We start from the raw sequence: 27,678 nt of genomic DNA, 5'->3' as shown, positions 1-27,678 counted from the left end.
ACGGTGTAGGCAAAAAAATAATTTAAGAGGTGCAGGCTATGACACAAATTTAGTTAATAAAATATTAAAACCTATTTTTATAAAAATCTGTGTATAGGCTACACATTTTTACAATTCACGCAATGATAAATTAAAAATATTATTTAAAAAAACTGTTCTTTTCTACAAATGTTCATTGACACTCTATCATACCATACACTTACATCATCCCATCTGTGCTTTACCAGATGGGATGATGATTATTATTACTACTACGACAGTATCACTTGTTATTTATTCTCTTATCACTCTTATCACTCATTAACACTCTGTCCTTTTCTGCCTGTTTGCACTAATGCACATACTGATAGTTCTCATCAGTATCTTGTTTTTTTACTGCAAGTCTGCACACATTGTTTCTGTTTCTCTTCCTGTTTCTATTCCTATTGCATTGAGGATGCAAAAGGCACAAGAACTTCCCTCCAGGTTAATGAAGTTCTCATTGTATATTCATAGTAATCTAGTTTTTGGTCAAAACCACAGGGAGCCAGTGGAGAGAAGTAAAAACAACAACAACAGCAACAACAAAATGCCACCTGGTGTAGGCAAAAAATAAAATAAACACAAAACTTAATTTTATGATTATATCTCCTTATATTTTGGACCTGAAAATGTACATCAGACTGGTGAGAAAGACCTCATTTTTCATGTTTTTAAGGAAATTGTACACTGCAAACCAAAAGAAGTTGGAACTTAAAAGTTGAAGCTTATCACACCTCCAATATTTTGATTACATTTAACTAAAATAAAAGTAAAATGTTTAATAATTAAATTAAAAAATACTTAGCAAATCAACCCAAGTGACAAATAGAGAGGGATGGTTTGGATATGTGCAGAGGTGGGATAGTGGATCTTGAAGATTGAGTTCTAAGGCAGGAGAAAAGAAAGAGGAAAGCAAAAACTTAAGACAACGTGGGCTAATGCTAGAATTCAAAATCTCAGTTTGATGTTCATGATAAAGCTCTTTCATTTGTGAATTTTAAAAATTTCCGCCAAAACTTACCTGTATAGTATTTAGGGAAAAAAATCATCGGTCCAATAAGACTGCTGTCAAGTCTGGCGTAGAATGTGTTGGGCATGCTCTGTTTGAACCCCTTTGAAGGTGGATCACTGAGTGCATTTAAAAAATAAATAAATACATATAACCAAAAATAAAAAATAATTTGTTAAACCTTGCATAATGTTAGTGGAGGAAGAGCAACTGATGAAAGACAGACATTTTACTTTTACTCCATTGTCTTTTCTCAGAATCTAAACCAATCCAGCTGTTATATCACACTAAAGACTAATGTCATTTATGTTTGGGGTCAAATCAACCCCAGAAATCAAACCCTTCCAAAGAGGTCTGCCAATTAAATTAAAATAAATTAAAATAATATAATTTAATTTTACTAAGTAGCAGGTACTTGTGAAAGAGTTACATTACTTAATTTAAGTACTTTGAGTATTTGGTTTTACAATGTACATAAAAAGAATATACAATTAAATCAAGATGGCTTGTTTTGTGAAGAAAATCAGTTTTAAAAAATGTTTTTGCAAAACTATTGCACCTAATGTTAAACATATACACGCTTTATTATTCAGATCAATCATTGTGTTTCATAGATGTTCTATTTCCTCCAAATAACAGCTATAGTGACTTTGTACACGACTGCACGGAGCCTTGATGTTAGAACTGACAAATTACATCAGATCTAAATATCAGAGTTAAAATGAGAAACTATGCAAATTTAATGAAATGAAATACACAGATGGGTTTATTTTGGCTGCGATGGCTGGAAACATTACTGGTGATATGAACAGTAACAGTATGGTGTATTTTAAACCGCGCACAGGACATATGTACAATATACATACACAAAACAGTCAGACACATGCAACAACTACTGGGGGCTTCAGAAATAGTACCATACAAGGGGCTAGACCTAAGAGACTAATTTCAAAATCTACTAGAAACTGACCAAGAAGCTACTGAGCTAAATAAGTTATTATTCATATTATTAGTATTATAAAAAGTATACTCCTGACATCTTACAAAAACATTTAGTGATGTGTCTGGAGTCAATAATAATTTTAAATTACCTTCTACAGTTCTATTTTTTTCTACAAATTGTGGCTTAACTTCGTATGAATGCTTTTTTTTTTTTTTTTTTTTTTTTTTTTTACTATTAAGGTACTCTGCATAGGCAGACTCAAATCATACCTTCTTTATGACCTCATTTCTAAAGACTTTTTTCTTTTTAAAGCCACCGTTATTCCTATAATAATAATTTACCCACACTATTTTAGTATAGGGACGATTCAATGTCCCTATATGTATAAAATCCCATGTTTCTATGGTAGGCCTTGCACTCTAATAAACATGTGTAGGGATAGCACAGGAAAAGTTGTAGCCCCGAACAGGTGAATAAATCCAAATTCACATCTTCTTTGATTTTTGCTTTCTGGATTTTCCTTTTTTAAAATCATGATTTGCGTAACATAAAAGACAAATCCAGCAGTAGTGTCACCTATAACAATTGTGCTACGTAAACTCAGTCTTCAACTTTATGAGCGGGTCTGCAGAAAGTCCAGTGATGCTCCACCGTGTTCTCATTGGCACGCTCACTCATGTGATGCACGCGTGTGTTCCGAATGGTGAAGCCCTGTTTCATTATGTAGTCCATCAGGTGAACCCTTAGGGACACCTCTTGGTGATAGTCACATGGTCCAAAGGTGAATGACACTTGGCAGTCTCTGGTGTCCATCATGTGTTTGTTCCACTTGGTGAAGTTGTTAGAAATACCTTCTAGCAGGGCATGAACCTTAGTAGTTATGGTTAGCTGCGTGATGATAACAGCAACAGGGTTTGAGTACTTTGACAGTTTTCGAGTGCTGGAAAGCTCCACGACCTGCTCAAAGATGTCAGGAGGGTACAGCGGCTTTGGATCGTTGAGGCACTGGATCAAAGGTTCGATCTGGTAGAAGTCCGCCTCTTTCCTCAGGAGGTCCGTCTCTGTGAAGTCCAAAGGAAGGGTAAGCTCAGATGTCCGCAGGAAGTTCAGGATGTACCGGAAAAGTGTTCCATCCCGGTCGATGAAGTAATTCCCTTGGGAATCGCGGGTTGTAGGGAAATCTCCTCGGAACATGGCTCCCAGCATGGAGTCCGGATAGCGCTGCAGCGTGGATAAACTGGTGGTGTATAGGTGGCCTCCCACATTCAAGGTAACAGGAGTAGTCATCTAAAAGAAAAGAAAAACCTGTCAAGCTCATGCTATATAAAAAAAAAAAAAAAATTACAATGAAAAAAATATGGTAAAACATAATGAGTGGACACAATACAAGTCACTGAATCTAGAGCCCCCCCAAAAATAAATCAAAAACCTTTTAAACATAAATCAGCAAAAAGGCCTCAGCATTGTAACTGATTAACCCTTTAAGACCTACCATAGAACCAAGTCCGCCAGAGCTTATATTATATTTTTACATGCTGTAGAGCCATTTTTGGAAGCATTTCAAGTTGATATACATCAATACAACCATTATAGCCCAAATTTTAATAATATGTCTGCATTAAGTGCATAGTAATTACATACATTGCAAAAAAGTGCAATAAACTACAAAAAAATGTAAAATCGTTTTTGTTTTTTTAACATATATTTCTAGTTAGAGAAATTTAAGAGGCTTATTCCTCAAAACTGTAAATACAAAAAAGTTGCACAAAATAGTTTCCCACCACAGGAAATTTATTTTAAGTATCTTCATAGTTTTATTTTTGAAATACACCAATTTTTATATACTGCAGGAAAAACGAAAATAAATATTATAATGCAAATTTGCAAAAAAAAACAGCATATGCATCAAAACAAACTATTTCCAGCAGTGCAATATGAGTCCTAAGCATCCCAGAAACGACACAAAGTCATAAAGTCAAACATAACTTTTAAAAACACCAGTATAGGCTCATAAGGCCCTGATGGTAAAAAACTACATTTCCGCAAAATGACATCACTTCTGGTTTCGGGCAGGTCATGGAGGACATGGATAGTTCACCCTGATGGACATAGGAAGTGTTACAAATAGCTGATCGGATCGGCAAAGCGTGTTTCTGGAATATTATGTTTTTGTTGCTGCAAGTGCTTTTTATGCAGTTTTTGCAAAGCTATATGTGGAAGGAAACTTTGACTTAGGACAAGCTGATGGCATAAGAAGTAAGTACAACGCCTCCGGTTTCATATGCAAAAAAAATTATTGCGCTAGCTTACGTGGTTGCAGTGCTACCGGGATTTAAAAATAGTTACGCAAAACAGAGCGTGCCTGCTCCGACCGGCTTTAAAGGGTTAATGCAGGATTTGCTACCTTGTATTAGACTAAACTAGTTTCAGCTAAAGTGGCAACAGAGCAAGTTTATGTGATCCACTGTCAGACACATGTCAGGTTTCTTAGGTGTCTCTTACCCTATGGCCCCAGTCTCCATTATCCATTTGTAGAAGAATAGCAGCTTGGCCAGAACCAAAATAGAGAGGGAACGAATGAGGATCAGCTCACTTTGATTTCACCTGTGAGAAAACAGTGATATTAACATCAGCTGTAACAAGACTTCATATGCAGAACAAGATGGACACAGTCTTGTTCTAGGTTAAATGAGGTTTTTCAGTACAGACTTAAGCATCTGTGTGCATGCCTTGATTTATTTGAGTAAGGGTAAGCGTAAATAAACAGACTGTGCAAAAGATTTGAGTGGTGTTATTTTCAATGTGACTTTACCCTCTTACTGTGAAGTCAGCAGCCTGGGATGTTAGTAGATGCTGGGACTCTTGTGATAAGATTTTTATTAAATTTGCATTCAGGAACAGGTGGAGCTGAAGCTCTGAACCTTAATCCCAAAGCCAACATGGCATTGAAGTGCTTTGTGTGCTCAGCACAAGTCTGAATTTCTAAGTATGGATTTTATTTAATTTAAAGAAAATAATCTCAAAAGCCACTCTGCATAAACACGAGATGACAGGCTTTTGTTTTAGCCTCCACAGTTACTCGTGATAGTTGTCATAAACCTTACTAATCTGGCTGTTCTTTTGGAAATTCTGACATTATTCTTTTTTACATAGTTCTCCAGCTGTACCCAATCAGGGTCAAGCATAACAGAAAAGGGAATATAAGAATACGCTATCAAAACAGTAATGTCCTTAAACCATCATTAAAGTAACAAGATCAACTGGGGATTAAAGAAATACAAATGACAATAACAATGTTACCAGATGTCACTATACAGTATTTCATTGATATTCACTGAGTCTAGTAAAACAATTTGCACTGCTGCGACAGAGGAGGATGTTAGGGTGCAGCAGGGTGAGATGGAGGAAGATGACCTGCTGTGGCAACCTCCAAGGGAGGAGCCAAAAAAGGAAGTGCTTATAAACACACACAAACACACATACACATACACACACGCACGCACACACACACATATATATGTATGTGTGTGTATATGTATGTATGTATGTATGTATGTGTGCGTGTTAATTTAAAGGAAATTGCCAATTTAAATAATAAAGCACTACTATCCACTTTCCCAACTTGTGTACCGCAAGGAGACACTTAGAGTATCTGCATATCTCTGTATACTTAAAGTAATACAGCAAGTATAAGTAAGCCAATATTCCAAGTAAGAGAGTAACTGATGTAAATTATACTCGCAGAATTTGGTTTTATGATCTGAGCTTTCATCTATAGGCAAATAACGTACGCGGTACAGTCCTCATTCTTAATTTCCTTTAAGCAACCCTTAGTACTCCCCATCTCATTTGTTATGCTACTATAATGTGGCTGGTTGCAGAGCAGCAAATACAAGGCTTGGTTTTATCAATTGCTGCTTCCCTGTTTAAATATAAACTTAACATTTCACTTTCAAAGCATGAAAGTCGGGACTAAATAGCAGAAACCACAAAAGCACTCAACTTGAAACTTAAACCTGGCGCAGATAAGCACCCTATATAAAACTGCCCACACAGACCTGTTTTACTTACAACATTTAACTAAGGTGTATTGGTTCACTGCATGCTACTGAAGCCAGCTAACCAATGTTTCTTTATAATATCCAGTCGACAGTGCCTTTGCAGTATTTGCTGCCAACTGGCTAACAAGCTGCTACAGCAAGCCCCGAAGTGCATTTCTAAGTTCAGTACCGTTACTACATCACAAACCCAGCTCGGATACACAGAGCTGTGTGGCGTGAAACACAATGAAAGCATACAAGTTAACATACAATCCGCTAATCTAGCTAATTGCTAGCTTTTGGTTAGCAAGCTAACGCAGCTAGCATCCCATTAGCTGCTCCTACTACTAAGGTTAACGCCAGGGTCTTAGTAGGACCGAGCAGTGAGTGACACATGAGCTAAAACCATGCCTTACCTGCTCTCTTTCGTGCGTACTTGTGTGTTTGTTTTTATTCAGCGACAGAAGCCTGTGGTTGGTGTCTAACGGTGCAGCTTGAGAGTCACTGATGTTTACCACTGGGTAACTGTTCTCGGCTCCGGGCTAAACCAAGACTGCGCACACAAGGAGGATCAAGGAAGAGAAGGAGGGAGGTCCTGGTGCAGCTGCAGGCGCCTCTCAGTGAATCACACTCACACATAAACGCATGGTCGTTTTATTATCGTCATGCAGCTTGTGTTATAACAGAAATGTGATTCATTCACACTGAAGAAATGCAGGAAGCCTTCGATAATTTCTTACTATCTTAATTGTACATTTTTGTGAGGTGTCTGCATCTTCTATACAAAAGCAGGAGCACTTGGAGCATTAGAATAACATGAAACGATGAAAAGTCTTTAGGTCAGGTGGCTTTCTTTGTGCCACTTCTGGCATTTTGCTGCAAGATGATGAACTCCAGAATGAGTCTGGCTGTCCGAGAAGGCCTCTCCATCACCACAGAGTGTCCGCAGTTCTCCAGCAGATCCACTCTGCATTCAGGCAAGGTCTCTGCAATCACTGCCGCTCCAGAGACATCCACCACCTGAGCAAATGCAGAACGATTACTAGTATGTCTATGACAGGGATGCCAAACTAACTTTGCGCTGCTCACTTTGATCTTAAGTGGTGTGGACCAGTGAAACTCTTCCTTTTGTCAGTGTAAAGAAGTTTATCTATGAATTTAATCGAAGAGGAAAAAATAGTGGGAAAAAGGAACTTCTCTGTTATTTCATTTTTTAAAATTTGTTACTTATTTACTTTGGTGAAGTATAAATGGCCATGGGGGAAGTCTTTATCAGTAGCCAAAGCTGTAAAACGTATAAAAATGCAATTAAATTTACGACCTTCATATTTCCCAAAGCCGTCCAGTGGGCCAGACTGAAGTCTTTCTCAGCCCAAATCTGGTACCCGAGCTTTATGTTTGACACCCCTGCTCTATAAAGTTTCTCTTTAATAGAAAGCCTGAGCCACCACTTTCAGTGTACAGCACATGTGCACCTGGAATATGAATCTTCAGATTAGTTTAGACGCAAAACCTGCTGTGTAATCATTTATGTACTTGGAGTCATTGTGTTAGTTTACCTGGTCTTGTTTGCCCCATATCACTTGTAAAGGTGTGGTTATTAGATGCAAGTGGTCCTGTAAGGCGTATCTTGATTTCTCACCTACAATCTCCATAAAAACTAAAGAAAAAGAGAATTTACTGGAATTTTTCCACTAAACTGGAAAATACTGAAATATTTCAATACAAAGTGAACTGACCTTCTTGGTAAAATGTGTTGTGAGGCTCTCGGACATCTACCAGGCCTTGAAGGATCTAATCAGCGAAAAAGTAGCTTTAACAAAAAGTTCACAAAATAAGCCAAGCTTCGAATAACAAAGCAATTCAGTAAGACGATTACTACTCTGTATTTGTTATTTTTATAGTCTACATCATGATTGCAAATTATTAGCGCATAAAACAAAACAAAACAAATGTATACTTGAAATGAAGGCCTGACCTGCTGAGGAATTTTAAAGCGAACATGGGAGCACAGTTTGAACATATCCTCCATCTCCTCGGGTGTAGTGGGGATCAGCGGGATGTTCAGGGTGTAATTGCTGTGTTCCAGGTCCTGCACATGATTGTCAAACTTGGTCTCACATGGATGTCTTATTCCTGATGATTTTGGACACAAAGTTAATTTCATGCTCTGTATTAATCGGTTTGCTATTAAAAAGGCACTATTTAATCTCCAGAGAGCCCCCGTCCTCATATGGGGACAATAAATTGTGGCTTTCCTGCACCTTATCCTTTACTCTGTTCAATAATGTGATTTATATTTTGCTAAACAGTGTCTTTATTGTGTCTTGGCATAAAATAAACCCAGTCCCAATCATTTAATGTTGCGCCCTGGGAAAATTAATTGCATAACGGGTCCAACTACAGATCCAGTCTTAGGTGGAATGTAGGGTTTATATTAGTAATTAAATATTATGTCTAGCTGAACATATTCTTTTGTCATGAAAAAAAAAGTAACAAACTAAGCAACCTTCACATTTTCAGAGCCCATATGCTGCAGAATGAGTGCTCACTTGGCCAACCAGTTGAGCAGCATTTCTCAGTGGCACTACTGGTTAGCCTGACCCATATCCCCCCCCCCCACCCACACACACACACACGTTCCTCCTTAGGATAAACGGAAAACCACCATAAAAGAAACACTTTGTACATTTTAAATAGTCTCCCTCATGTAAATACACTGACGTTGTCAATATCTTGGTTTTTCATACATTGCATTGTTCATATTCGGCTAACAGTGAAATGTGTTTAATAAATAAACTTACATTAAAGTTCATACTCACTTGTGTTGAGTAATTGTGAAAACAGCATTACGTTAAATCCACATATATCTGGCATGTCTTGATGTGTCTTTATGATGTTGAATTATGTTAATTTTATTAGCCATTTTGTCGAACTTTTAAAATATAGTATGGTATTACACTACCTCTATTTTGAACAAGAAAATGAATAAAATTAACTGTATTTTGTTAACCCACTGATTCTAAAAACGTTGGATTTTCTGGTTCTACATCTTATACATCTTAGGACCCTACTCTATTTCCATTTGATCACAGAGGTGAAGTCCTTAGTTGGAGCTCTTCCTACATCTAACTTCTTTTTCTGTTTTTTTGGTAAGTTCCTTCATTTCTTTCTATCTGTCTATTAAGAAATGTGAGTGCCTGTTTAAAGTTAAAATATTCACTCTTTCCTGCATCCAGCCTCTCTTTGGACAAAGCACAAAGGGCTCATTGATGATGGTTTACACAGGAACACACAAAGGTGTGTTTCCATGACTTCAGAGGACAGTGTACTGACTTTCATTTCCTAAAGAATTACCACAACTCTAAGCACTGATTGCCGAAACAAGTCTTCCCTCTAAAACGTACTCCCTTTTTCTCACCATATTAGAACTGAACCCCACAAAGTGACCTTGACAGCAGACGGATTTCATCACAGCATAGTACGATTGGGCTCACGCATACACAGACACACAAACACACTGACTGACCATCTGGACAGATGAGAGTCATGCTACAGATGTCTGAGGGATAGCAGGCTGCGTAAACCCCGGCTACATTTCCCCCCATGCCGGTTCCAACCAGATGGAACTGTTTCCTGTTTAAGCGGATGGTTTCCACAAACTGAGAAGAACAAAAGACAAAAACAGAGTTTTACTGGAATGATTTAGGCACCTGACAAATACACCAACATATTTTAAAAACTATCTATTGGGTGTACCTGATGGATTCTTTTGACCTGCCCCTGAATGGAATAATCATCTATGTTGGTGCGTGTTGTCCCCTCATGGCCAGGCATGTCCACACACATAATGTGCAGATGTTTTGGCAGATACTGGAGCAGCAGAAGACAAAAAAGAACGCTTAATGTCATTAATATGATAAATGCATTCAAGCCAAGAAAGGGTGTTTTAAGAAGAATTTCATAAACAGCACAATATGTATTTATGAAATCATTTCTAATTATTGTTTAAATTGAAATAAATTCCAGTCTTTCTCTTGGATCGTGTGACTGATGGAGCATAACTCCACTGGATAGATGTCTGACTAAAAGCATACATTCAGCCTTTCTTTGACAAAAAGTTTGAGTGTTAGCTAGTTTTAAGCTGAGTGTTAGCCCCATGAGCTATTGGGAAGTAAAATGCGATGTCTAGTGTCAGCCAAACCTTGACAACAGTGAGCCATGTGTCTTTGTGAGCAGAGAAGCCATGCAGCATTAAGATCGAAGGTCTCATTCCAGGCTTTCCTCTGTAGGAGTAACAAAAGCGATAACCACCACAATCCGCATAGCCCACCTGCAGGCCCAGAGTCCTCCTCCAGTACCTGAAAACAAGCAGGTACCATATCTGAGCTACAAAGACTTACATGCAAATTCAAATCTGGGCTTTCTTCGCTGAAATGCTTTAAAGGATTAATGATGAGGCAGATTCTTTTTCTTGGATAGTCACAGCAACTAAGACACAAGAAATATCATTAAACAAAGTATGCTAGGTAACCAATGCCACAGTTTTCAACAATGTCATTGATAAATGAATATAATCCTTAGAGCACCTTTCCAAATTAGAAACCACAAAGCGCATGACAAGAAAGGGCAAAGAAAATCCAGGTACACTATACAATATGTACATACACCACTTTGTTAGGCACACTTGTATAACTGCTTATTAACACAAATATCTAATCAGCCATCACAGGGTGAGATGCGAAAGCTCAAACCGTACATCAGAATGGAGCAGAACGGTGATTAAGTGACTTTGAGAGAATGGTCGGAAAGAGAAACTATCCAATGAGCAGCATTTGTCTGGGCGGAAATGTCCTGTTGATGCCAGAGGAGAATGGCCAGACAGCTTTGAAGTAATAGGAAGGCAAAAAAAAAAAAACCCCTAAAATAACCACTTGTTTCAACCAGAGTATCTTTGAACATTCAGCAGGCCAAACCTTGAAGCAAATGGGCTACAGCAGCAGAAGATCCCATTGAGTGCCATTTCTGTCAGCTAAGGACAGAAAAATCACACAAGCTCACCAAAACTGGACAATAGAAAATTGCCCACTTTGATGAGTCTCCATTTCTGATGTGACATTCAGAGTGTATGGTCAGAATTTGGCATAAACAAGATGAAAGCATGGATCCATCCTGCCTTGTACTAATAGTTCAGGCTGCTAGTTGTGCAGTGGTGTGGGGAATATTTTCTTGGCACACTTGGTACCAGTTGAGCATTGTTCAAAATATTGCTACCTATTTGAGTATTGTTGCCATGACTATCCCTTTATGGCCACAGTGTACTCATCTTCTTATAGCTTCAATATAACGCACCATGTCACTAAGCTAGAATCAGGCTCCAATTACAATGAGTTCACTATACTCAAATGACTCAGTCCCCACATCCCAGTCCAATAGAGCCCCAGTGAGTGGGGTAATGGAAGCCAGCAAATCTGCTATAACTATGTGATGCCATCATGTCAATATGGACCAAAATCTTTCAAGGATGTTTCCAGCATCATGTTAAATCTATGCCACAAAGAATCAAGGCAGTTCTAAAGGCAAAAAGGGGGTCCAGCCCAGTACTAGCAAGGTGTACCTAACAAAGTGGCTGTTGAGTGTAAATCATAGATTCAATCAGATAGAAACATCATTAATGTGATTAAACCTCATCCTGGATTAAGTTGTCAATCCAAACCAAACATTCTGACTGACACATAAAAATATATCATAGAATAGTATAAAATATAAATTGAAGCACAGCACAAGAAAGTCATCTACATTACCAGTAATACACTTTAATTAATGCAGAGGGCCAGAGAAGAAAGGAAGCCAGAAAGGCCAGGATGGGAATAGCCAGTGTTCCTCCAGCAATAATACACAGGTTCACCACATCCAGATCAGCTGCCATGGCTCAACTGAAAATAAATGAACACAAACTCACGCATTGTCCTTCTGGGGAGAAATCTGTTAGATAAATTCCACATAATTTCCATATTTAGTTAAGACTATAAATAAAGGGATGTCTTTAGGATGTGCATGTGCACAAAATAACATGATACAAGCTGTAAAATAACTAAAGCGCGCTTCTATAACAAAACACATGCTAAAAAAAACTGTAAAAACTTACCTTTGAGATGATTTTCCCCTCCTTCTTTCTTCTATCTCAGGCGGGAGCATCAAAAGTGATTTTGTTAAATAGGTGCACAGCATGCACACTCTAGAACATTTATTTCTGCTATTTTTATGTGCAGAAAGTATCAGTGGTTAACTAATATTTCTAAAATGAAAAGCGCCTGTTGCAGAGGGCAGTTATTCGTTTCAGATTATGCCTGCTCTGGATAAACTCATTGATTCTCATCGTCGGGGTAAAATAGGCCACTCCATCATTGGGTCGATCATTTAAAGTGAACACACAGGCCAAGCTTTGTGCAGACAAGATAAATTGGGGTTCTGAATCAGACTTTAAATACTGAAAAAATTATATTTTAGTGTGTATGACAGACCTGTCTTACTTCCATCTGGGACGAATCCCAGAAATAAATGTGCACTTTCATAAAAGGTGCCTCGTTTGGTCAGATGCAGTGGCACTCACTATTTTTTACTGACACCGTTAGTCTGAGAGTGGAGGCTGAGGAAGGCCAGTCCAAACAGCCACATCAAATTACAAGCTGAAGCTGAAGGCTAAAACTGGCCACTGGGTGTCATTATAGAGGCAGACTGTTTCCTGCAGTGTGTGGTAAAGTTTCAAGCGTCCTTTGCACAGATCACTGGGTATCGTGAGGACCTAACTTTAAGATGTCGTCACTTCCAGTTCAGTGGGGGTTGAGGCTTTTAGGGAATTGGATACAGATTTCATTTGCAGATGTGAGCGACAGAATTTCACATCTTCACAGACATGCTGCCCTACTGCATTGATGTTGACGCATCAGACTTCCCCCAGTGCTGTGTACATTTCTATATTTATTTTTCTATATTTATCCAATGCATAGAGATGTGCCAAAAATATATACAGATAAAAACATGAAGCAGAAAAATAAATCATAACCCTAAAAATTAAAACTACATTTCCCAAATATTTTCAACTAGATTAAATCTGCTCAACTAATAAAAGCAATAACTTTGCAAAGTAACACTGGGTGTGATTCTGATTTAGAATTAATCAGCAGTGTTTTTCTGTTTATCACCTTGTGTGCATCAGTTCAATCAGAGTCTAAAGGTCTGTAAAGCACACAGTACTGACAACTGTTAAATAAACAGCTGATAACTGCTGTTAGGAAAGTGACGTTCAGCTTCTGAGATCTGCTAAAAACGCCCGAGCTGTTCATTATACTGTGATTTTAGTAAACTGGTTTAATCATTGTGGTTATTCACAAACGATGTCAAAATTTAAACTGAACCCAATACAAAACAAGGATTACAGAGTAAAAAGGCTGAAGTTCACAGATGCCACTCTGCTGCATCTCTGGTCCACTACAGATGACCTACATGCAAAGTAGAGCAGAACAAATGGACACGGCAATGCCGCAGAGGGGCTCGCCTTGCATGGGAATGATTCTCATATTTGAGTGTATATAGGATGGAGGGGATGCTCCCAGTCTGCTCGCTTTGACTACATCACGTTAGCCGTCGTATTATGTCCTGAGAGGAATACTTGGTGGAGCAAAGCTGGCAGAACAAAAAAAAGAAAAGCAATGTAGCGACACAAAAACGTGTCACGATGACACATTCACACAGGTCAGCTGTTTTGCTGGGAGCAACGACCTCATTGTGAAATTTTAAATTTGCCAATAGAATCGTGTTGAGAAACACTCGGCCTCATCCTTAAAGAGTAACTGTGAGTGTTTGGGCTGCTTTAAGGGAGTAACTGCAGTGAGTGTTTGTCTCCCAGCAGAAAGACAACCACACAGGCATGGATCGATTAGTGAAGGAGCTTAAAAGACCAAGAATCCCTTCATTTGAGCCTCAGTTCAGAAGTGATCAGTAACATTTCTTCATGGAAAATAAACAACTACTAGAAATCGTAAAATTATTCATTGGAAGAAAATAAGTAATGGGGTTGTCTGACTATTTTAGAAGAGTATCTTTTGCGTACATTTTCTGCTTGTATGGTTTTGTGTCACGCTTCCATGATACAATTCAATAAAGTTGGAGGGGAAAAAAAAGAAAAAGTCAAAATCAAAGCAGCAGAGACTGCAAGGTCTGTACTCTGATGCTGAGGGTCCATCTGGTCACAATTTCTGGAACAGTTTGTTTGTGGTGGCAACCTTGTTTAACCCTGATGTGCTCCAACTTTGCATTCTAGGATGTGGAGGAATTAAACTCAAGAGAATCAATGGTCTCACCTGGACTAGCATCACACCTTCATTTGAGCCTTCTGTGTTTATCCTTTCTACGATAGACACATCTAACTAAAGAGCAGAGTGAAGGTTCTCCCGCGGTTTTTATACATGTACTTTGGCTTACATGTTCCCCTCCCTCTTTCAAAGGAAATGAAACTGATGAGAAATACAACAAGTTCCCCCACTCTGCAGCTCATTCATATCAGAGCAAACTGACTATATGTTTGGAAATGCCCTTAGCCATAAAGGATTAACCCTTTAAATACAGTTTATGACACAACCTGTGTTGCAGCTATGTAGTGTTCAGTTGAAGCAGAGATAATCCTGTTGACATCACCAGGTATATTTTGTCAAAAAGTGGCGAATAAGCTGAAACTCTAATTTAAAAGAAAAAAACAAACAAAAACAAAAATGTTTTTCAAAAAAAGAAGTGAAAAAAGTGAAATCTATTAGCTCTGGGAGAATCAGGCATAGTTTGTCCTGTTTTCCAGGATTGTCTAATCCATTTAATCCTATGATCATGACAGCCTATACAATGCAGGACTAGTTATAAATGAGATGACCTATGTACAAGGATTTTTGTCTTAATTCCCACATTGATACCAGCTTTTGCTTTGCTTGTTGAAAAACAGGATGACGTTCAAGCTGATCAGTCTCGTCTGCCACACGCCTCTATGCAAATAGAAGGTAAATTGCAGGCCGATGCCTGTCTACATGTTGACTTTACAACAGCACATGCTTTTCAGGTGATACACACCTTTTACCTAACAAAACATTACTCTCAGCATTAACCATTTTCTTTAAATGTCAACTGCAACACATAGTGTGATAGAAAAGGGAGGGAAAAACAGCAGATATGAGACCAAACTTAACCCTTCCTGGATGACAGGAGCGATATCAATATTCTAAAATGCTACAGAGAAGATATGACCTCCAGCAATTTGTCTACATGAAGACAATGGATGAATGAACGGATGGATGAAGATAATGGTTATTTAGGAGAAACAGAAGCCACCCTCTACTGTCTTCAGAATGAATTCCCTGTTGCATAGATTCAACAAGGTTCTGTAAATATTAGTCAGAGATTATGGTCCATATTTGAGTACAAAATTGAGTACAGTGAACTCATCGCAATGTTCAAGAAACAAGTTTGACATGATCTGAGCTTTGTGACATGGCATGTTACCTTGCTACAGGCAACCATCAGAAGATGGGTACAGTGTGGTAATCAAGTGGTGGCCAACAACAATATTCAGGTAGTTTGTAGTTTAAATAATGAGCTATTACACCACTACCACCAATCTCAACTACTTGTACAAGACACGGTGGATTGATGCTTTCATCTCTGTCCATCCATCCATTCACGTTAGTTATGTCAATTCTGACCTCATGTCTGAATAGACTTCTTCCAATTTTCTTCTGTTCAGTTTTGATGGACCCATGTGAATTGAGAGATTAGAGGATGCTTTAGATGTTAACGGTGCTGGAGCGGTTTAAATCATAAACATACAACAGACTCCAATTTGTAATAACAAACACACACCCATTAGTGCAACTGCAGGAATGATCAGGATGACCTCAAATTTACTGTTTCTTAATAGTAGCATTTCCTCTTTTTCAAAGTTTGATATGGGCAATTGTGGCTCAAGAGTTGGGAGTTTGCCTTGTAATCGGAAGGTTGCCGGTTCGAGCCCTGGCTTGGACAGTCTCGGTCGTTGTGTCCTTGGGCAAGACACTTCACCCGTTGCCTACTGGTGGCGGTCAGAGGGCCCGGTGACGCCAGTGTTCGGCAGCCTCACCTCTGTCAGTGCGCCCCAGGGTGGCTGTGGCTACAATGTAGCTTGCCATCACCAGTGTGTGAATGGGTGGATGACTGGATGTGTAAAGTGCTATACAAATACAGGCCATTTACTTTTTTTTTTTTTTTTTTTTTTTTTTACCATGTTGTGTATTCAAAGATGTTCTTCTGCATACCTTAGATGTAACAGCTGGTTGCCCTCTTACCCTCTGACTTCAACAAGGCATTTTCTCTGCAGCTCATTTTGTGCCCATTCATATGCTTGGTTTGAAATTGAGCGTGTAATCTTAACTATGCCTACTTGCCTAAACACACTGAGCTGCTGCCACATGATTGGCTAATGATATAACTGTGTTAGCGAGCAGGTGAACAGGTGTGCCTAATGAAATGACTCTATGTGTTTAATTATACATTTTAGGTTTCCCCATGCATGCAATAATTTCAGCAACCCTGCCCCTTAAGTTAATTTAGCATTCATGATCATAAAACTGAAATGAAAAGTTAAACAAAACAAACAAACAAAAACAGAAAAAAGCAAAGCAGAAACTAAATACAGATAAGTACAACTGCAGTCTAGACAACGGCCACATAAATGAAGAAAATGGATCTAAATGTATGTTTCTGCAATTTTCTTTAATGGTTCTCTGTTGAGAAAAAACAAACAAGATAAACTCCTGCTCAGCTCAATTCTGTCTGAAACGCTATCTATTTTCACATAGATAATAGTTACACCAACAGATCTCTTTGCAGTTCCCATCACTAATGCAGTTACCCATCTATGGCTTTCATTACACACTCCATTAGGGGGTGTTATTGTGACAATCTCCATTATTATGACAATTACATAGAAGTGCTACATTTAGAGCTCAAGTGATCCACCTAAAACATTATCATAAATACTAATAATTAGTTGAGTTTGTGGCATATTTATTTATTTTTTACATTCATCCATATTCCCAATCAAAATTGTAAACTTGACTAGACTTCCTGTAAATAACGGACGTACAAACTTACTTTGCACACAAAAATCACATTCTTTTATTAACTTCTCTGCCATCTAAAATAGAGCATCTTAAAAATTAAACAGTTAAATATGAGCCCTCCGAGTTAATAGTGCAGATATGATAAGGAGGGCAAGTTCTGACACCTGAAGACAAATATGGATTCCCTTGTGTGTGTGCGTGGGTGGGTGGGTGGGTGCGTGTGTATGCATGAATGAGTCGCCCTCAGGTCCTGAAGAGCACGGCAGCAGTCACAGCTGTCAGAGCCGCAGCAACCACAGGCCCCCAGATCATCCACAGTTTCTGGAATAAGTGGCAACACAGAAATAGAAAGTTGAGCAACAGCGAATAAACATGCACCCATTTTGGATCACCAAAGCTTTGACAGAGGGAGCCACTGAGATCAAGGCAGTGCACAAATACAAACAGCGCTTGCAGATAAAGATAAGCATTATCAAACACCAACTGTGAGAAACAGTTGTTAAGCATTAGCCATCCAGGCAGGACAAACAGATGTCAGATGTTGAAGCTGTATGATTAGAGAGGTTAGATTTCTGAAGAATTTTTTTTTTTTCCTGGGGGATTTTCCCCTGAGGAAGGCATTCTCGGGAATGAGGAAAACCTGATTAAATCATGCAATGGTCTAAGAGACACTGATGAGGATGAAAAGATGTAGGCCGACTTGACAGGAGTAATGTGTACCTTGCTACCACAATGCGCCGAAGCACCAATACAGCAAAGCCAGGATAAGGCCGATGACTATGGCTTGAACAGGCAGCAATAGGGATGTCTACAGAAGGGAAGGGATATTATAGTAATCAACTGCAATGGGACATACTTTGGTTGGTTTATTATTAGATCCCTCAGTCAGTTTTCTACGCCTGTAACTAGTATTTATACAAATCTCAGTCACACACGGCTGTCAGTGTGTCATTGTTAGTTCACACATACAGATACAAAGGAGCTGGACCTTTATGGCCTCATAAATCCGTAGTTGTGTGTCCGGGGGTGTGTTGTGTTTAGTACAGAGTTGACATCCTACATATCAGTGTTACTATACACGGTCATGTTTATCTCCTGTTGTACAGCATAGTTTGCTGAGTTTTTTTCCCACCTTTTTGTATTTGCTGAAGATGTTTTAAGCTATCAGGTATGCCTGGCATTTAAGTCCATTATCTGAAATGGAAGTGATACAGTTGCACGGTGCTCTCACCTCAGCTTAGCTACCAAATAGCAGCCGTCTGGCACAGCTTTTTGAATCCATATGTGTGAATGGCCCATAAAAGCAACACTAATAGACACTGGATGACTAGAGGGGAGCATATGTGCTAAAATAAAAAAAGAGATAATAATTGTGAATCTTACAATAAGATTCATCTTTTATATCTGGAGATGCTGCGCAAACAGATGCTGAACAAAAGGGGAACATTGGAAATGAAGCCCATGCCCCCCCAAAACAGAAACTGCTAAAGAAGTTATTGCCTCTGAAAGTAAAAGTGCAGATGATTGTTTCCACACTCAATATATTATTTTTTTAACCTGTTATATATTATTATACACGATGCCATTCATATATTAGGGTAAAATGCCTTCCTGTTTTTGCTGTGCGTTTGATAGATGAGTACTCACCTTTGTCCCTTTTCCTTGCAGTTCCTCCATGTTGGCTCTGCATGCCTCGAGTTCATCTGTAACCAATTGTTTTTCCTGCTCAACCTTCTCGTATTTTTCCTTGAGGTCTGACAGCTCCATCCTAGCCTCCTCGTACTGCACGAAGCAAATTAAACATTTAATTCAAATATACACTCTAATCAGTTCAGGTTAATTTAAAGTTTTTAGTTTGATGGTATTGTGTAATGCTTTTGAGGAACAGTTTCTGTTGCCATTTACAAGATAAACCAGTCTTTCCTGCAGTGCTTAACTGCTGAATTTTCTATACATGAGCTAATTAGGGTGAGGTGCAGTCTATAAAAGGGACAACATTATTCCCTCCTTCCCCCCCTCATTCATTCATTGTGTCAAAGATGACCCAACTATGCTTTCTACTACTTAGCACTGCCACTCCTCATTAACTGACAGCAGCCAGTGATCCCCATACAAACCTAGAGTAGGTATTGCCCCTGGACAGCACGCAGCAACCTGTGAAATATCTGGGTGGGATCTTTTTTCGTTGTTGTTGTTTTTTTGGGAAGAAGCATGGACTTTCTTTATAATGTCAGTAAGAGTCATAGATTTATTGACACAAGTGTCTTAAAGGCTTCAGAGAAAGTCATTAAGGCTCCGTGATGGCTTCACCATTCAACTGTGGTGGATGTGACTTTGTTCTGACCTAGATGACGCCAACATCGTCTCAAAATAGAAAGCTCTAAATTCTCAGCAATGATCACTCAGAGACACTTTTAGTCATGGGAGAATGTGAGTTTTCTAAAATAGTGCAGTTGTCCTCATCATCCCATCATCAGGTATTTCTGCGCAATCTTAGATGATGAGAAGAAATACAATAAAGTACCTTGAGTAGACGACTTTGAGAACAGCTGCCCGTCTCATACAGCTGTAAATGTCCTGAATGGCAACAATTTGCAGTACTTCTTTTGTAAATTGGTTGTTAACAGCAAATTTCTTTAAATTATGTTACATGAGATTAAATAAAATGAAAGCATTAAAAGGTTTCTTCATGACACTTCAGTCTTAGTTTGCTCAAAGTTATTTGAGCTCCACGTTGCCCATATGGAAAAGATATATATAAATCTTATAAAGTTTGTATCTGTCTTGTGTGAAACTTGTATGAAAAGCATATAAGAGTGAAAACAGATATAAGATCCCTTGAAAAATTATATAATGAAACTTGTATGTTTTGGATACTTACTAAAATAATGTATGAAAGTAATGCGAAAGTGGCCACTTTCATGAGTAAATCATATATAAGTTTTTACTATTTCTTTTCCGTATGGGTGATTTTACTGTCCTGCATTAATAATTTGAGTAAAAACCAGATTCTTGTAACTCTGTTGGATATTGCAACTGCTAATAATGCCAAAAACAAATCAAGTGATTTTAATTTGCTCACTTTAAATCACACAAAACTGAGAAGCGCATGATATCAGAGCACCAATTACAAGTACATGTTCTTGAGTCTTGATTTTTAGTCAAATGGCAGTTTGACCATGAAACCGAAGCAACAACATAAAAAGTTTTGACTAATGTGTTATCATAGCCAGGATGTGTTCATATTTAAACTTAAATCACTGAAAAAAATGGAAGAACTGGGAATTTTCCAGAAATTATGACTTTACATTACCTAAAAAAGTTAAATGTAAATCTAAAATGTAATAAGTAATATTGCTAAAGTTATATTCCACTATCCTGATAATACGTTGTCCTTGTATTTCTAATTCTCCTAGGCTTTGTGGTAACTTGCCATTTATTGTAATAAGAGTGTGATTTGACTTTCTTTCAAAACCTCCCCTTTCCCACAGTGTCCCAAAGTAATTTCATAAATACTGCAACAGCTTGTCAGCATTGGCCCTCTAAAGCAGCACGGTCAGCAGCACACTGGCAGCAGCTACAGTCTTCCAATAGCCTCTAAACTGGATCAGTTTTGCCACAGATAAACATTCAGAACCACTACCATTTAGCTAGAAAAACTAAAATGCAAAAATTCAAGTGAAAACTAACAGGACTGAAGTCCAAATCAAATTTGGTTAGCATTAATGAGTAAAACACGTGTGTGCTTATAAGGCCTGTCAGTTGCAGGACTGTATTAAAAGCCATCCAGGTCAGAGAGGGTTCACTTTTCACATTTGAGATAGAAGTATTCATCTGCATGACACCCACTAAGATACTGGACACCTAAGGTTGATGTCTCAACTTTTGAGGGGCGTACCTCTTTTTGCAGAGCCTTGCTGCGGCTGTCTGCCTCATCCAGTTGGGTTTGCAGTGTGGTGCTATCCTGCTGGTGCTGGAGCTGCAGGGCTACCTGGCTCTTTTCCATCTCCTGCCAGGTCTGCTCAAGGGATCCAAGGCTATTTTTCAGCTCAGTGTTCTGGGCACGCAAACTACCAGAAGCAAAACAAAACTGAGTTCAATATGTAAAAGATGAGAGAAAAAAAATTATGTAGTATCATGTAAATCAAAACACGTGGGTGCTGATTAAAACAGATGAGACAGAGGGAGCACGAAGGTGGGGGTAAGAGCTCCCAGTAATGTAGATCAGTGCACCGACCTGGCAAGGTCCTTCTCCAGCTGCTGCTGTTTCTGCAGGGCTGCCTCCTTCTCAGTGCGCAGTGCTGCACATTCACTCTGCAGGTTGCTTTTGTCTTTCTGGTGAGTCTTCAGGAGTTCCTCGTTCTCAGCCCTGAGGGAAGCACATTCACTCTGCAGACTGCTTTTTTCCTTCTGGTGCTTATTCACGATATCCTGTTTCTCAGATCGAAGAACAGAACATTCTTTGTGAAGGCCATTACACTCCACCTGCATGGACTGAAGTTCACTGGCTGTAAAAAGAAACGAACAAGGCTTATGTAACAATGCTGTTTTTTAACAGATTGTATGTCCTTGATTTGCCTACAGATAAAGCAAAAACTATCAAAAAACATGTTTTTAATTATACTTTGATTGACCAGTGTACAAGTATGAAGAGAAGTCTGCTTGTTAGAAACAAAATACATAGAGAGCGAGTAGGCCTCATGTCTTGGACAAGGAATGGTAATATTATTTGATTTATTAATACACAGTTCATTTCCATGGAAGAATTATTTTCAGTGCAAATGCTCCATTTCATGCGTTTATAACTACCAGGGGCACCGTGTAGTACCTTGTATTTCTGCAGTTTTCTGCCACTGCTTGCTCTGCTGCTGAAGGTCACGCTGCAGGTTGTCAATCTCACGCTCGTACTTGTTGGCCGTTTGACGCCATTTGTCCAGATCATTGGAGACAGTCGCCAGGTTAGACTGGACGGCAGCAACGTCACGGTCCCGCTCGGCAGCTGCTGCCTCCAGGGCACGTTTCAGCGACTTCACTTCATCACGTGCGCTTTGTAGCTCATCATGTGAGCTGGAGGAGACGTCTATCTGCTCTCTGAGAACAGCCATCTCATCATGGAGCTGCCGCAGCTGACCTGTCCAAACCGGAGTCAGTGTTTGAATTAGAGACAGTGTCAATTTAAAAAAAAGATTAATATTATGCATATGCTTCTAATCCACAGATAGATGTACCTTCAAGAAGTTTTATCTGTTTGGCAGAATCATCAGCTTGTTTTTTCTTCTCCTTTGTCTCTTCCTCCAGGATACCTACACAGCATTTAATTGTACCAGTCATGTCATTTATTTGGTGTTGGGTGCATGCACACATGTGTGAATGCAATAGAAAATGGAGTGGATGGTCCTATTTAACATTGGAGATGTGGCGTGTCACCTTGTAGCTCCATGCATTTATGTTTCTCTGTGTTAGCTAGGTCCTTGGCCTCTCGAAGTTCATCAGTCAAGCGCTGAATGATTTTTTCAGAGTCACCAGAGGAGCCCATCTTTGCCTTGGTCAGATCATCTAATGAAGAAGAAAAAAAAAAAAGGGGATCCCAGTTAGAAGAATCATGATCTTAACATGGACAGGCTCCATACATTTGCCATAAAACTACAAAAATAATGAAATGTTTGACAGTTTTACTTTTACTGCAGTCCCAAATATTTAACCAGGACTGACATACTAGATGATTTCCCAAGATATTCAAAATGGGCCTATTACATAAAATAATTGCTAACCCAGAAATAGAAACAAGTGTCTTATCTACACTTTTTTCATTCCAAATTATCCATTACCCCAGTCACATATGAGTCTGTAGCGATTCTACATTACTCATTAATAGTACCTAAACAATGCACAAAGGGAATAGGCTTGCCAGCGTTGTCAAGGGTCTGTTGTGTTTCCTGGAGGTGGAAACAGGCTCCACAAATACTTGTGCTTTGCAAATGCCTAGTGAATATCTCGAGCCCCTAATCTACCACAGCTAGGAAAAGAGATGACCTCATCCCAGAACGAACATTTGGCAGGGGACAGGTCAAGCATGTGCACCATAAATGGAGACGCACCAGAACCTGAACTGCCCTGAAATCCAATATTTATTGTGAAAACTGTGTCTACATCCATCAAACATGGCTACATAATCACACGAAAATCCACATGATTGTAAAAATGTTAGCAGGCGGTATTGATAAGTGTCCCTAAAATGAAGCGGTGTGAAACAAAGGCTGAGAGCTGGTGACACCCTCTGACTCGAGCACATGACCACCCCGCTGTGTGCCAGACAAAGCATGGGGGGACAGTGTGATTGTGTGTTCCTTCATATGCGAGTGAGTGGGCACCCTGTGAGTATGCAATCTGTATTCACTTTGTGTGAAAGATGAATGCCCTACAAAGACCGCACAGGGAATAAAGGGTATTTCAAATGAGGGTGCAACATGTTATCTTTAGCGAGATTAGTTATTACGGCAAAAATGTCTCAGTGTCACAGAATGACACCTGACAGCATAGTAATGGAATTAATCTGTGTGTAAAAATACCTTGCAGACTAGTTGGGAATATTGAGCATCACACTGCCTCAAGTGACGACAGGAAAGAAAAAAAATGTAGGAGAAAGTCTTTTTTTAGCTCCGGTGCTGAAGGCTAGACCCATCGTGGCCCATCTTCGCCTGCTGTCTGTTTCCTTCTCATTGAATGTGACAGCATTCTTTAACTGAATCAGGGGGTTAGCACCACTCGCACGGAAAGTCTACAGTATTCCTTTTAAACTGCTGATCATAAAGGGAGATCATTTTACAGCTAACAAATATTCTTTATGCAGCTGAATCTCAAATATCTTCATCTCTCTGAATTACTGAGGTACACTATTGTTGTGAGGACACTGTTTGCTTTGTGCTCCCTATATATTGTGCAGTGAAGCATTACAAATTCATTCATCATGCAAAATTGATTCAGTCACCAACGTACTTGCATTTTTTCCTATGAATGTCCCCGTCGATTTTCATATTCGCTATATTGCGCCATCATTGCGCTGTCCTTTGCATTCTATTCTTATTAGTCACCCTAAATGTCATAGCTAACACACATCAGTCAGCTGACATGCCCTCTGTGCAAAGAGACTCCATCTTCTAATAAGCTGTTGACACAGGAGACACTAGCCTCTAAAACAAGGCCATCTACAGCACCGTAAGCTCTAAAAGCCATCCAGCTGTCCTTACAGGGCCAGACACTCATTTTAAGTGTGACTCAGGGTTTTCCACCCCCCCTTTCCACACTCAGTTAGCGAGATGTGCTGTGTCAGGTAGGAGCCATTAGAGGAGCAAAACAATGCAAAGTCATTCACTTCAAATCAGTGGTGTCTATATTTACCTTTAATCACAGATACGTTATTCAAGGGATCACTCAGCTCTTTCTCATCCATTTTCTTATCTATAACAACATAACAAAACAAAACAAAAACAAGACATATCACATGCACAGATAAAGAAAGAAAGCTTTAAATGAAATTAATATTGCTTAAAAAGACCCCAAACAGACCTGACAAAGTCTTTTGTTCTTTTTCTCACTGTTAGATTTGAGATGGTTTTAAATGTAAACACAAAAATGTTTGAACACACAAATACTACTGGAAGAGACAGGTTCAGAGAGCTGCTAGGGAAGAAGGATTTTAGGAGTATGTTACAGTAAAATAATTAATGAAGGGGTTAAGAATAAAACTTAACAGGAAAATATTACCTTAGATTATCCAGGAGCTGCGGTAATCAGTGTGCTGAGGCTACAGCAGTCCCTGACATGAAGAACTCTTCTCCAACTATGAGGTTTGTTCAGATGCGAAACGGACCAGTCCAAACTTGAGGGGGGTGGACAGTGATGACAGACACTTTGTACCAGACCTTTCTGCTATTGGTGGGCTGAAGCCAGTGAGGGGGAAAAATTAAACAGGGTAAAGTAAACAGTAAAGTAGCTTAAATATGATCCTAATGCTACACTAGAGACGCGTCAGATGGGCGTCCTTAAAAATTTGATCCCCCCCTCTTTTGTGGCTCAGGTCCTCAGCCCCTCCACACTGGGTCATGCATCCAAGTAGGGCATCTCGGAAGCTGCAGCTGCATACTGACACAGAGAGGTTTTGTTCAGGGGGCTGAGCTGCTCTCTGGCTGGTTGGTACTGATGTAAAAACCTACAGGATGGCAGTGAATAGGGACTGCCAGCGTAGGAGTGTGTTTCTTGCATTCACTTCCTCTCTTGTTTTGTCCTGTATTTCACTGGGTCTTCACTTTATACCAATTATTGGCTTTTAGGGTTAGATATACACCGGACTCTAAAGGTGTAGTTTTACATGTATAATCTTTAGGGATAAATTTATGTATCTTATAGTGATTTCTTACTTTATTGGACTGTGTGTTAGCCTCTTCAGTAGGCTTTAAAATTATGGTGAGAGAGGTAAAACAATCAAAACAATCCCAAGACAGAAATAGGAGGGGTTACAGTGGGAGGTATAAGAGGGTGAAGGGTGTTTGTTTCCATTTAAACATAAAGTAACACAGACGGGGTATGAAGACCTTATTTGACTAATCTTTCACACATCAGCTCATCTTCTTCTTTGAGGCTGTACAAGCCTTGTTCCAGTAATAACATAATGCAACAGGTTTCCAAGATCAATGCAAGCTTAATGTTTTACTGAGAATTAGTTAGCAAATGCAACATTAACTTAATCCATTTATGCAGGAAAAGGCGAAAGATGTTTTTGACTAGGGTAGATTTGTTATCCCTTGGCCATGCTGATAACTAACAGTTGTAGGTCTCATTTTGGTCCTTATCATCTTTCTAACAGCGTCACTTCCCATCTTGAGAAAATAACAAATGACCCAAAAGAATTTGCTAGAAATGTTGTCATTATCTTAGATCAATGTCTCAACTTCAACCAGCATGTCAAACATTAAGTTCAGACTTGCGGTGTAAAGATTAGAAATTTTTTCATTGTTTTATCCAGTGGGTTTCAGTTTTCAGGAAGACAAGAAAATACATCAACAAGAAAATACCTTGTTGATGTCAGAAGAAAAACCCAGTTGGTCTGAGCTGATGGGAAGGCAACAGTAAGTCTAATAAACACTCACTGGAATCAAGGTATGTAGAAGAGAATCTGTGGATGTAAGATGTCAAACCTTGAAGCAAATGGGTTAGCAGCAGAAGACCACACTGGGCGCCAATCCTGTCAGCTATGAACAAGAAACTAAGGATACAATTTGCACATAGTCACCACTGCCTGGCCTGATGAGTCTCAATTTCTGCAGCAACATTCGTATGGTAGGTATTCTATTACTAAAAAAGCAACAATGTAATAATACCTTGTATCAATGGTTCAGGTTGTTGTTGGTGTACTGGTGTGGGGAATATTTTTGGCACACTTTAGGACCTTAGTAGCACTAAGCATCATTTAAACGGCTTAGTTTACTTGAGTATTGTTCCATCCCTTTATGACCACAGTTTACCTATCTTCTTATAGGTACTTCCACCAACACAACACACCGTTTCACAAAACTCAGATCATGTCAAACTTGTTTCTTGACCATGACAAAGAGTTCACTGTATCGTGGCCTCCACAGTCACCAGAACTCAAGCCAATGGAGCACCTTTGAAATGGGGTGTAAAAGGAGATTAATGTTATGGATGTGCAGTAATGGTGTGATGCTATCATGTAAATATGGTCCAAAATCTCTGAGGAATTTTTAAGAACATTGAGGGTTTTCTGAAGACAAAAGGAAGTCCAACCAAGGACTAGCAAGGTGTACCTAGTAATGGCTGTAAGTGTACTTTGTAATGTTTTAATGCTGGTATTGTTTGTACATTTTTTGAAGCAACTTTTAATACTACAAAAATTACAATTAAGCAAGTTATAATTATTACTATTATAATAATATTAAAAAATAAACACAAATCTATACTGTAGATTACTATATATGTGCAACAGTGAGGTTTATATTTATTAGGTATGTGTGTTTTTGAAGGGATGCCAAATGCTATCATTTTTCTGTAAAGCAAATTTACCTGTGGGTATAAATTAAGTTACCTTACCTTACCTTACCTACATATACATATACATACACACACATACATACATATATATATATATATATATATATATATACATACATACATATATATATATACACACATATATATATATGTGTGTGTGTGTGTGTGTATGTGTATGCATGCACATCTCTCTCTCTAGCTAGGTTATTTAGATAGCATTACAAACGGCTATCATTTATGCCCGTTTACTTAAAATTGAGGCATTAAATGTGGCTAAAAACCCTTTTAACTGCTACAACTTACGAACATAATTACTCCACCATGTAAGAACGTTTAACCACTGTTAGTAAGTTAGTTTTAACCTACTAAGTTAGTTTTAATGGTTAACCTAGCATTAGCTAATGAATAACGTTTGCCGCTAATTGGAGGCGTAACCGACTCCGTGTTAGCGTCAGCTGC

General features: G+C 38.9%; 3 protein-coding genes across 8 annotated transcripts; all 3 read right to left on the bottom strand.

Annotated features, from left to right (window-relative positions):
• Positions 1 to 1,595: 1,595 nt before the first annotated feature.
• kctd6b (potassium channel tetramerization domain containing 6b) lies at positions 1,596 to 6,567 on the bottom strand. 2 transcript variants are annotated; one of them, XM_040007695.1, is made up of 3 exons: positions 6,430 to 6,567; positions 4,476 to 4,577; positions 1,596 to 3,260 (listed from the first exon to the last, which is right to left on the bottom strand). In XM_040007695.1, the coding sequence occupies exons 2-3, from the start codon at positions 4,500 to 4,502 to the stop codon at positions 2,574 to 2,576; spliced, it is 714 nt and encodes a 237-aa protein (XP_039863629.1). In that variant the 5' UTR covers positions 4,503 to 4,577; positions 6,430 to 6,567; the 3' UTR covers positions 1,596 to 2,573. The 2 variants fall into 2 exon arrangements, with proteins under 2 accessions (XP_039863629.1, XP_039863630.1); XM_040007696.1 differs by lacking the exon at positions 4,476 to 4,577.
• Positions 6,568 to 6,724: 157 nt separating this feature from the next.
• Positions 6,725 to 11,942, bottom strand: abhd6b (abhydrolase domain containing 6, acylglycerol lipase b). The gene is made up of 8 exons (XM_040007601.1): positions 11,912 to 11,942; positions 10,218 to 10,411; positions 9,773 to 9,886; positions 9,543 to 9,675; positions 7,992 to 8,149; positions 7,753 to 7,807; positions 7,573 to 7,673; positions 6,725 to 7,033 (listed from the first exon to the last, which is right to left on the bottom strand). Exons 1-8 carry the CDS (start codon positions 11,940 to 11,942, stop codon positions 6,854 to 6,856), a joined length of 966 nt encoding a protein of 321 aa, XP_039863535.1. The 3' UTR covers positions 6,725 to 6,853.
• A 4,843-nt stretch (positions 11,943 to 16,785) lies between these two features.
• On the bottom strand, positions 16,786 to 27,646 carry slmapb (sarcolemma associated protein b). 5 transcript variants are annotated; one of them, XM_040007983.1, is made up of 12 exons: positions 27,523 to 27,646; positions 24,919 to 25,094; positions 24,721 to 24,748; positions 24,553 to 24,612; positions 22,582 to 22,710; positions 22,383 to 22,457; positions 21,983 to 22,285; positions 21,392 to 21,662; positions 21,053 to 21,224; positions 18,802 to 18,936; positions 17,875 to 17,962; positions 16,786 to 17,475 (listed from the first exon to the last, which is right to left on the bottom strand). In XM_040007983.1, exons 4-11 carry the CDS (start codon positions 24,602 to 24,604, stop codon positions 17,879 to 17,881), a joined length of 1,221 nt encoding a protein of 406 aa, XP_039863917.1. In that variant the 5' UTR covers positions 24,605 to 24,612; positions 24,721 to 24,748; positions 24,919 to 25,094; positions 27,523 to 27,646; the 3' UTR covers positions 16,786 to 17,475; positions 17,875 to 17,878. The 5 variants fall into 5 exon arrangements, with proteins under 5 accessions (XP_039863917.1, XP_039863915.1, XP_039863919.1 ...); XM_040007981.1 differs by lacking the exon at positions 24,721 to 24,748; XM_040007985.1 differs by lacking the exons at positions 17,875 to 17,962; positions 24,721 to 24,748.
• Between the last annotated feature and the right edge of the window lie 32 nt (positions 27,647 to 27,678).

The sequence above is a fragment of the Simochromis diagramma genome, unplaced genomic scaffold, assembly GCF_900408965.1.
Source record: "Simochromis diagramma unplaced genomic scaffold, fSimDia1.1 OVJJ01000545.1, whole genome shotgun sequence".
Classification (NCBI taxonomy): Eukaryota; Metazoa; Chordata; class Actinopteri; order Cichliformes; family Cichlidae; genus Simochromis; species Simochromis diagramma.
Note: the sequence above shows the minus strand (reverse complement) of the source record. Positions and strands in the feature narration are given on the sequence as shown.